An 11,187-nucleotide genomic window follows, 5' to 3' on the forward strand; every position below is an offset into this window, starting at 1 on the left:
CACTAGCGAAAGACTTTATTCTGACTGAAATGAACCGCACCGTTCCAATGTGTTGGGTGTTCAATTCAATAAACAATATTGTCTGTAAGAACGAACCCATTGAAACCAAAGAGAAATCACATCACAAACTCTAAATCAAATAAAGAGAAATAAAAAAGTAAGAGGCTCTGTGTGAATGCAGAAACCTTTACCTGTTATATCAAACATGACAGAAATGTGTGTGAATGTAGTTATCACATGACAGAAACATGTCTGCTTTACATGATGTGACCTTGGTCCCTGTGACATCAACTCAAGACTTCATTAAATCAGTTCAAAACAATCGTCACATCCTAAAATGTACCACAACATTGCACAGCACTTCAATACATTGTTTTTACCTAAGAGAGCTTGAAATATATATATATATATATATATATATATCTAGTTTAATATATAATCCACTTTAAATACTTTCTTTAAATACAAAAGGATTATAAATGCACTTTGCAAAGCTTTAGAAGCTCCTGTGAAACACATTTATTTTCTTCTAAAAACACAAACGTCATCTAATAGAGTCTCATAAAACACAAGCAGTCAAATTCAGCGCTTTAGAGTCCAAATCAAAATGACATCACATTAAATAGCTTCTGGTCTCAAAAAAATAGTCCTACAAATATAAAACTTCATTTTCCAGCTTTAGAAAGAGCCATAATAAAATATCTTTTTGTTCAGAAGAAATGAAAAGCAGAAGGCCAGAGTTTCACAACAATGACAGAAATGTACATCGATCAGTATTGACTTCTGTCCATTCTGAAGGTTATTCTGCAACCATATTAAACATCATTCATATATTTCATACATTAAGTGTAAGCACTGGAAAAGCTAAACAGACCCTGAAACCAGCGAATGAACAGCAATAACTGCCGAGAAAAGTCTTATTAAACTGGAGCTGCGTGGCTTAAGTTTTGCCTGTCGTGAAATGGAAAGTGTGCAATTCTTTAAAGGAAAAACATCCACAAAAAGCTCCACGAGTACATCCGTATAATTATGTCAGAGATCAGATGTGTGTTGTGTGTTCATGTTATGTTGAGAAGCGCTGAATGAAATCGCACACACACACTCGCGCACACGCACAATAACACTGTTTATGTTTCGACTGACAGCTTTAAGTTTGCTGTATAGAGTTAAGAGGACAGTCTCTATCCATTGGGCGGATCATTCAGATATCTTTCCTTTCGAGATCTCTCAGAACGAGAAGTGTTGATGTAAATGATGAAGGAACCGTCTTCAGGGTTCTTCAGACTACAACTACAGTGAACTTCAGCTCGTGCTCATGCCTTACGTTGTCCACTCATCATCTACAAGCGAAGAGAAAATAAAACCTTGTTCATGTGAACTCACTGGTGGAGAACTTTGGCTCAGGATCTTGTTGAGCTTCTAGACTGGATTCCAAAAGTGTTCAAATGATCATTCATCACCCAACCTCACGATATCTACAACCACCACAAGCCTCTTCACCTCGTGTCCACAATGAACGACCGAACGTGTCCAAAGTATTCCTGGTTCTTCACACTGAACACATGAATATATTTGATTTCAGTCTGTGTGCATGACAGAATGAATCCAATACGCTCAAACCTCATCCGGCTGATCTTTATAGAAGAAACACAGCGTGTCATGTGAGCGGAGGTCGTTTCTGTTTCCACAGCAGCTACACACTTCACTGCAGGTTCTTTAAGATGCGTCCGTGTTTGAAGTCATAGACGTGACGGCACAGGTACACTAGATCCGGGTCTACGTCATCGGGCACGAGCCGGTGATGTGGGGTGAGGCTATCAGAGGGGTCGGGCACCACCGGGACACCGCCGGACATGCTCTCTGACCGCCGCTTCACCAAGGCACAAAATCTGACAATAACACGATGATTAATATTATAAAAACACACGCATGCGTGATGACAGCACAGGCGGAGTAATGATCTCACCTGCAGTATTGTGCTAAAGGCAGAACATAACATCTGTCCTCAATACAGGCCACACTGTTCTCATCCTGATGTCGAGAGGCAAATATTTCATTCTGAAAATAAAAGTTTTCCATCAGAACGGCACTGAGTGAGCACTTCCTGCTAAAGGATTCTAGTGTGTATTTAACACACACTTACTGGTTATCTACATGATAACTAGTCAACACAGGATTTTGTGGAGATTTTTGTCATTTCTGCAGCCAAAAGTGCAGCAGATTCATTCAAATTTACCAATAAAAAATTTGCGGGGATAACAGAATGTAACAAAAAGCTACTTCAATTGGCAAATATGGTTCTTCTTTTAAACTAGCACAAGTGAAAACCTTTTTTCTGCATGACTTATGATCAAAAGACATGCAGCAGATTCATACTGTAGGTCTGGAAACCTTAGCCGATTTAAGTTTAAGCCCATTTTGACTGACAGGTCAAGCAACCAATCACATATCGTTTCATGGCGTGTCATGTTTATGGTTGTGGGAATGTCTATGCAATGAGTTTATGCCATGAACCTCACATACTTTTAGGAATTAAGCGTTTAGTTGAATGTGATGAATGTTCATTGACACCAAAATAAACATGTTTACAACATTGTGTCGTTATCATGTGTTTTGTTTAAGAATGTGATGCACACACCGCTATGGCTGATTTGACTCAAAGCCACTAGCATGCAACCTTTAGCCAAAAAAGTTAAACGGCTAATGCTAACGCCTTCAGCAGAATGAAGGAAAGGACACCAGAGGCTAGTTTTAATAGATGGCAATGGATGATGTTAGCAAATTGTAAGTGTTACAGACCCTTCTATAGTATCTCTGCTTGACTTTTGGAGCAGGTTTTGACAGAATGCACGATGTGAGGACGTCACATGGCACCTCTTTGGTCAAGTATGCAGAAAATCTGACACAATCTCAAAATCTTGCAAGTTGCATAACACAACAACACACACAATGATGCCATTTCATTAAGAGCTGAAGAATCCTGTCATCATGTTTAAATTAAATGATTTTTCTCTTCAGCTAATTACTGTCACTTGAAATAGGCGTCCTTTTAAAGAAAGGTGAAACAGATAATAACAAAATAACGAAAAAACTACAAGAACAAAAGACGCGGTCAGTCCTTCACCTCACAGTGCATGCTGGGATCTCTGCCTCCTTGTGTGTGTTCAGGTCGATAATACCAGAAGAGACTCATCATCAGCTCTCCTACAACACACCAGAGAGTCAGCACAGCACACATCTACAGCTCACAAATAAAACAGTGAAAAACTGAATCAAGACCAGTTCTGTGTTTCACCTGATCTGGGCTCCATCCACAGACATGAAATCTTGGCCACGTACGGCAGGGATTTCTTTCGGGGTCCAGATCGTAAGAGCACAGTGTCTCGTACCCGGATCACTTCTCCATCACGTTCAACTCCTTCATAACACTGTCGCAGAACCGTCTCGTCATCGCCCTGCCAAATCAACATCATTACATGGCTCCACTCCTTTAAAACATGTCACACTGAACGTCTGTATGAGTGAGTCCTGGGAACTCACGGCAATGAAGACTTCCTTTTCTGTGGGCTCCCCGACAGGTCGCCAGCCATTGGTCACCTGCTGCTGGTCCACTTTCTTCTGTTTGCCACCTGCTGTGGGATGTTTTTGGGATATTCTGGTCTGGCTCATAGCGATTGATGTGTTTGGTGCTTTGGTTTTTTGAGGGCATTGTTTCAGCCTGTCGTGTGCGTGTCTGCGTTCTGACGCCGTGGAGATGAGACGCGGGACACCGGCGGAGGAAGTGTTTACTCTGAGCGGAGCTGAAGACACAGCTGAGGCTCGACTCTGTTCCTCTTGAGATGACGGAAAACCTTCTGAAAAACAAAAACACTGTGATATTCACCTCCATTCATTTTATTTATGGCATGCTCACGCTGACAGGGCTGCTAGCGGTATTAGTGGCCGGTTCCTACCAAACCCAGAGCGTATCCCCCGGATAATAACAATACAGCAGGGATAGAAAGGAAGCGGGCACTGAGCTCAGATCCAGGCACATACCTCCGAGCGGGACCGGCATCGCTGCTGTGAAAGCCAGCGATAAGTGAGGGCGGGCCCAAAGGAGAGGGAAGAGTGAGGTAATGGCGGCCGTTGGAGCCGCTAGCGGAGGCAACCTCACGCTAGCGGTGGCTTATAGGGTGGGGGCAGGATAAAAGCCTGGGCCTGTATCGCTAGCGGAGACAGCTTCATGTTAGTGATCAACGGAGGTGCCACGGGCCATGTGCTTAGGGTGGGGAATGCAGACGGGATGGGGTGCGGGTAAGCCAGGGCCACCGACGGGGCAGCTAGCTGTAGTGGCGCCAGCATGAGCTCGCCACTTGAGAATTTGAGTTGTGGCCGAGCCTCCCTGACGGGCCTTTGGCAACGGCCTGAAGATTGGGGGCCTTGCCAAACTGCAGTGGTGGTTTTCCTGGGCCAGGAGCATGGCCCAGCATTCGGCTGCGGAGTAGACCTCCGTGGAGGGGCTTTAGACTGAAGCGAAGCATAGAGGCTGTATAGTTCGGCTTAGTTTAGCCACTGGTTAAATTGACATCCCGGTAAGTTAGTTATGGCATGCCATAGATCATGGGTTGGCTTCCAGGGTGGGGGCCAGAGAGAAGGAGGGTAGGCTGGAAGCCGGGGCCTGTGTCGCTAGTGGAGGCAGCCTCACGCCATTGATTGACAGCAGCGCCTCGGGTCACGTGCTTGGGGATGGGAAATGCAGAAGGGAAGGGGTGCATGATAAAGGCATGCTCACGCTAACCGGGCGGCTAGCGGTATTCGTGCCGCCAGTGGGATCTACTCGCAGCTTAAGAATCAGGGGCTCGGCCCAGACTTGCCGGGAGTTTGTAGAAGTGCTTGCTTTGCCCTCGGTGGAGAAGCTTCAGACTGAAGGGGAGCATAGAGGCCGTTTAGTTCGGCTTTGTTCAGCCACCGGTTAAATTGGACGTCCCGGTTAGTGAGGGCGTGCCATAGGCCCAGGACGGTCCACTTCTCAATGGCTGGGATGGTGGGGAGTACTGCTGCATATGAGGACACTAGGAGAAGGAGGTGGGTGCCCGAAGGAGCGGGGCGATGATGTGCCTCGGCACAGAGCGGCAAGGCTGGCTGCCTTGTGGCGGATCCGCGGCCTTGGTTGCTGTATCCTGGCCGATACACGCTCGAAGGCACCGGGAGATCTTGGGCGGTGGGGCTGTCGTTAAAGACAGAGTGGAGGGATGCTGAAAACTTGTAGCGATAACGCAGGTGAGACGGATTCGTCTATTTATGGGAGAGATCGCTTGAGCTGATAGGGTAGATGTAGTGATTGATGATTATCTGCTCCAGCTTCTCCCGAACTTTGTTAATTAAACATTGTTTTCAGCTGCACACAGATGAATGAGTGAATGAGTAAAACTTCAAGAAGATGTATAAAATATTCTGGTCATGATGTTGTGCTGCAAGTCATGTGTGACTGATATACACAACACAGCACAAGTTGTGAAATTCATTGGGTCGACACAGTTAGTGTCCAAAAATGACATCTTCTTGATTCTTTACCACAACGAGTTGTGTTTGGAATGTAAATTAAAGCTCAGCTTTGAGAATGTAAGAAGGTTTGAAACACAACACACATGAGTAAGGTTGACAACCATCAGCCGTTTATTTTCCTGTGCGTCGATCATGTATATTATTAGAATCAAACTCAAACCATACAGCTGATATTTTGTTTGCTTAACTGAACCTTAAGGCCCAGTTTCACAGACACGGCTTAGCTCAAGTCAGGACTAGGTCTTAATTCAATTAGGATATTAAAGCGGCCGAGATAAAAACATTACTGGTTTGCATCTTGAGACAAAACAATAGCAAGGACATATGTAAAGCTTTTTAGGGCAAGCTCAAATTTTCATTTTTGTCTGGGATTGGTCTCAAGCCTTGTCTGTGAAACCAGCATGTGTATCATTAAAAGCAAACATCGCACCCATATGACCTTTGACCAGTAGTGTAGATGATAAAGAACTCCCGGTGTAGATGTGCTTGTTACCTGTTTTGATTGGACGTGTACAGCGTGAGCAGCTGCTGGAGTACGAGCACGGTCTTCTGTCGATGAAGGTCTCGTGAAAACACGGTGAATTACACAAGAGAGGATGTGAGGAGGACAGCAGCTCTGCTCGTGGACAGAAGCTCAGAGTCGCTGCTGCTGGAGCCGCATGAGCGATGTGGACGTAATAACCGGAGTAACATGGATCGGCACACAGACACGGGTGAGCGCTGAGAGGAATCAGACATTCACGCTTGACTGAGGTCATGGCATCCTCCTTCTGTCTGAGGAACAGCGCCAGTCTGTGACAATACTCAACAGAACCATCTGAAGGACAGCAGTAATATGAACTCACGTCGCTTTTCACCTGCTCTTCTTTCACCATGTTCAGGGGATATCCCAGCATGCCACAGGAGTGATACGCTGCTTTGGTTTCTGGAGAGTCTTCGAGCTTCTGCTTCCTGCTTTTACAAACCTCACAGATATCTGTCACTCCAGAGTCCCTCCTGCTTTCTTTCTTTGACTTCTTGTACTTTATGTGCACATCATCTTTTCCTGAAAGACACGCGGCCTTCCTGTCTGTTTTGATTCGGTGTTTATGAGCTGTGGTGGAGCTGGTGAGTTTCATGAGAGCGGCGGCGTTCAGTCCGGCCACACGTCTGGGTGTCGGAGCGAACACATTGACTTCACTCACGCTCTTCTCTTGTGTGGTGGGTTTCTCGCACGTCTCGGAGCTCTGCTTTGAGTTTGGCAGAGTCTTCCCTTGCTCTGGAGCGACGGCACCCTCCCTGTCTTTCTTAGAAAGTTTGGCACCAGACTGCGTTTTCTCCAGCAGCAGACTGTTGACGGCCTCTGCGTTCAAAGAGGCGATTCTGCGTTTCCGTGGCTCCCGAGCGAACGCTTCATGTGTTTTGCTTGTTTCTCGCTTTCCTCCGGTTCTCACCTTGGACTTCAGACTGGTTTTGTCATCTAAACCTGTGTCTGTATTCACCTCACATTCCTCCTGGACATCCAGACGGGTGAGGAGGACGTGGCAACTCAAGGCTTCACTCTCCGGTCCGCTGCGTCGACGTAACGGGTAGAGCTTACGGCTCTGCTCGGCCCGTTGTCTCTTTGGAGATTTGATTCTTTTGCTCACATCTCTTTTACTCTTTTTCAGTTTGGCCAAATCTTGACTCCTGCCATTACTCTGCATCCATGTCTCTGTGTGCACCAGAACCTTGGCCTTGACTTTTTTCATCACGTCCTTCTTTGCCTTACCCGCTCGCATCGATGGCGCTGGCCTGGCTCCGCCCACAGTGTCAACATATGACCAGCACTCTACATGGTCCCGCCTCTCACCGTGATACTGGCCGAGGGAATGTTTTCTCTGAGCGTGGGTCATCACATGATCCCTGAGAAGACCTACAGAAGAGAAAAGATGTAGTGACTTAACTGACGACATCTCACACACGCTCAGCTCAAATGACAACCAGAAGTCTTCTTATAACAGTGTGAAAATCTCAAATCAATGAATGCTGGTACACAACAACACAATATTCACTCCAGGTTCTAAAACAACAGTAAATCTATAATCACCTGTCCTCCTGAAATCAGACATCCTTCCCTAAGAAAATAATGTATTATTCATTCAGATCTAGAAATCTGTGATTGTGGAGAATCTGTATGACAAGAGATTCTTTATTATCCATCACTATACAAACACCCTGTTTAGAGTGCACTATATAGGACTTCAGACCATGCTTAAAACGGTCGCATTGGCAAGTAAAAATATTATTTTTGTGAGTGATATTTTTGTGTAGGTCGCCGTGCAAATTAACCTGTTTTTAATTTGTTTCCAATGGAGGCGTCACACTTTTTAAAGGCACCAGGCTAGCATGAGAGGGAGAGCAGTGCACTTCCCCACCTCCAGAGGGGCTCTAGCGTCAGACGCCACAGACTCCCATACCCGACCGACACGCAGTTCCAGGTCCACCAATAGCATACATGCGAGTGACTGGTTACACAAATCCCTTCACAGCAACAATCATCGACAGACCAATTCTCTTGGTAAGTTTTATTTGAAATTATCTTTACATTATGAAAATGCTGAAGAGTGTCATTATTACAAACAAAAATCTACATTCTAACGTAACAAGCCCTTTCTTAATAATAAAATAAATATATAGCCTACTTTTACTTACAGTATAATATCTAAATATTTTCTTGACATTCACCTTTTTTGTTGGTTCCAATGAATTCAGAGGAATTTTGTCAAGAAGAACCAAATCTGCCGTCATCTGCCTTTAGATGCATAGACAGGCAGCATTTTAAGACTATTTGAACAAATGTACACATTAAATTTGTGTACGCTACAAATGTGAACACATTTCAAACTATTATGCGGAATTCTGCTGATTTTTCCCAAATTTTAGGCTGGAATTAACAAAAAGACCAGTATGACCCTGCTTTTGAGGGAGAACAACTTTACATTACAAGCAAAACTTATAAGAGAGAAGATTTACAGACAACAAAATAACTAATGGCTCTTGTAAATGATTTGGCACCTGCTTTTTCTTTCTACTATGGGAGCCACGGGCTCCTGAACTGATTTTTTTGTCTGGAGTCCTGCTATACTGCATTCTTCACCAGTTAACATGCATTACCATTATCCTCATGATTTATATCATTATTATTACACGTTATGAGCTCCTCATGCTGTATCCAGTAATTACGGGAAATATGAAATCGTGATATTTGACTGCACATGAATATTCATTTGTAAAAATAAGGAGAAAGCACTTGTTGTGATCGTCACACTTGCAATGTTAGATTGTTGTGTCAGTGAGTGTTTACTGATTTTAGATGTACACACCATAACCGCACTTGTTGTTTAACATCTGTTCGTGTGTGCGTGCGTGTGTGTGTGTGTGTGTGTTTCTCTCTGTCTGTCTGTCGCTCTCGGTTATCAGTTGACACATTGTCGAGTTTTTCCCTTTTCTTTGGTGAAGGGTTTTACACGCCATTAAAAACACAAACATTGACTCACTGTGAAAACTGTTGTTACACACCATCGAGTCATCACGACGTATTAAAAACGCCTCCGCTTGTGGCCAAACAACAAACACATCCGCGAAACGCGTGCGCGCTTTAAAGGAGCGACTCATATAAAGACCAGACGCGAATACCCGCAGCGATATCATGTGTTTATTTTGCATAAATGTGTTTTATAAATATACATGTAGTCACGTACCTGCAGCAAAGACACAATCCGAGAAACACGTCGATGATTGTGTGCGTTCGTTCCTTCAGCGCTGCGCGTCCGCTGCTCTTCACTTCCTGTTTCATATGAACCAATCACACACGCGCGTGCTGAACCTGCTCAACCAATCACACGCGTGCTGAACCTGTTCAACCAATTAGTGAACAACAGCCCTCAGCATCATATATTCATCGCTTCACTCTTGAGTTTCAGTAGTTTGATCCTTACAAACATCTTCTGTTGATTCATGATATTGAGTTATAGATTGAGTTAACATACACGTACTTTATTGATCCCGAGTGAGAAGTTGTTCACGCTGTTAATAGTGGTGTAAGTCTGGGAGTAAATGTCATGAGTTACTGTACTTCAGTATCTTTTGGGTTACCTTGTAGATGGTCTGAGTGATGGAAGACACTTTATACATCTTGAATTTACATTACACTCAACTGCATTGAACATTTTGTTATAAAAACACTCCTCAGATTTATCATTTGATTTAATTGAGAATGAATCACTTGTTTCATGCACCTGTCAACATCATTCAGCTGCAAGAAAAGTCACCAGCGTAAATAAACTTAGGTTTAAATGACTTTATATCTTCTAATGTCTTTTTAACCTTAGGTGACTTTATTTCTTTATCATATCTTTTAGTTCAGTGGTTTGAGCAAGGCGCTAGCAACACCAAGGTCATGGGTTTAATCCCAGGGATTGCTCATAGAAGCAGTATATTAATTTTGTATTTATGAACACATACACAGAAATGCATATATTTCATAAAAATATAACAATTAGTAAACGTTTATTTAGAATTTCAATTATTAGTAAATACAAATGAATATATGTAAATATATAGACAAGTATGTATATGTTTTGTGTTTATAAATACAAAATGAATATGCACTGTAATCAGATATATATGATTTTAACACAAACCTTTTTAAACGTTTAATCGTTTGACAGGCCTAATCGAAACTAAACCAAGTCTCTGAATGGCTCAACGAATGAATCGTTTAATGTTGAAAAGGTAATTACCTAAACCGTACACATATGGGCTGACTGCTGTGTAAAATGTGGTTATGAAGAACTCAATTTCTGACCAAGATGGAATACTTTGTGGGTTAGACGCCAGGTGCAGGATCAAATAAATGCTCCAGTTCACCTGAAAGAGGACCATAGCTGCCAGAATGGCCAGAGTGCTGCGCTGAAAGCCGGGTTTCCTGGAGCGCTGCTGCTGCTGCGTCACCACCACACCCGGATCCTGTCGGGCTCTCACCACTTTCTGCTGAATGATCAGAATCCTCACAATCATACAGCTCGTCAGCGTGACTACGAGCAGAGGCAAAAAGTTACACACCAGCAGAAAGGAGTACTTGTAAATACGATTGGGAATCGGACACTTTGACAGTGAACACTGAAAGAAATCAGCAGGACAGCCGAGATAAGTGGAGTTACCCTTGTCCTCGTTCAGGCGTACGAGAAACGCGGGCACACTGAAGATCAATGCCAACATGGCACAGAACGCAGAGATGCCAATTGCGTGACGCATGTTGTCCATGAAGACGGGCAGGTTGACGCGTGTGTGCACGTCTCGCAGCTTCTGATAGCGATAAACGCTGATGACAACCGTAAAGAGAATGCTGCCAATCTCTCCAAACATGGTGCAAAACTTGAGGAGCCTGCAGCTCCAAACACTGATCCTGACCGACAGCCGCCGGAGCAAAACATCGTAAACATTCACGATCACGATCTCCTCCAGATTCACGATCGCCAGCGCAAGAAGAACCATTTCAAAAGTCTTGACATGTGCCAGTTTCAGGATGGACGTGATCAATATGGTGTTTCCCACAACACCGACAACAGAAACCACGATCCTCACCGCCACAAGATCCATGACAATCCCCTCTATCAT

General features: G+C 44.0%; 2 protein-coding genes across 2 annotated transcripts; both read right to left on the reverse strand.

Moving 5' to 3' along the window:
- LOC130434377 (bromo adjacent homology domain-containing 1 protein) lies at nucleotides 1-9,352 on the reverse strand. The gene is made up of 7 exons (XM_056764513.1): nucleotides 9,270-9,352; nucleotides 6,041-7,441; nucleotides 3,541-3,854; nucleotides 3,296-3,455; nucleotides 3,125-3,204; nucleotides 1,967-2,058; nucleotides 1-1,889 (listed from the first exon to the last, which is right to left on the reverse strand). The coding sequence occupies exons 2-7, from the start codon at nucleotides 7,419-7,421 to the stop codon at nucleotides 1,703-1,705; spliced, it is 2,214 nt and encodes a 737-aa protein (XP_056620491.1). The 5' UTR covers nucleotides 7,422-7,441; nucleotides 9,270-9,352; the 3' UTR covers nucleotides 1-1,702.
- A 920-nt stretch (nucleotides 9,353-10,272) lies between these two features.
- Nucleotides 10,273-11,187, reverse strand: LOC130433991 (uncharacterized). Its single transcript, XM_056763799.1, has one exon. It carries the CDS (start codon nucleotides 11,185-11,187, stop codon nucleotides 10,273-10,275), a length of 915 nt encoding a protein of 304 aa, XP_056619777.1.

Source organism: Triplophysa dalaica, chromosome 13 (genome assembly GCF_015846415.1).
Source record: "Triplophysa dalaica isolate WHDGS20190420 chromosome 13, ASM1584641v1, whole genome shotgun sequence".
Classification (NCBI taxonomy): Eukaryota; Metazoa; Chordata; class Actinopteri; order Cypriniformes; family Nemacheilidae; genus Triplophysa; species Triplophysa dalaica.

Bases quoted from the DNA above. Each gene is read 5' to 3' on its own strand.
- LOC130433991 (XM_056763799.1), bottom strand. From the start codon at position 11,187: ATGATAGAGGGGATTGTCATGGATCTTGTGGCGGTGAGGATCGTGGTT.
- LOC130434377 (XM_056764513.1), bottom strand. From the start codon at position 7,421: ATGACCCACGCTCAGAGAAAACATTCCCTCGGCCAGTATCACGGTGAG. The intron at 3,205-3,295 runs GTGAAACACAGA...GGTGTGTTGTAG, and splicing joins GTGGATGGAGCCCAGATCAG to GAGAGCTGATGATGAGTCTC. The intron at 1,890-1,966 runs GTGAGATCATTA...TGTTATTGTCAG, and splicing joins CCTTTAGCACAATACTGCAG to ATTTTGTGCCTTGGTGAAGC.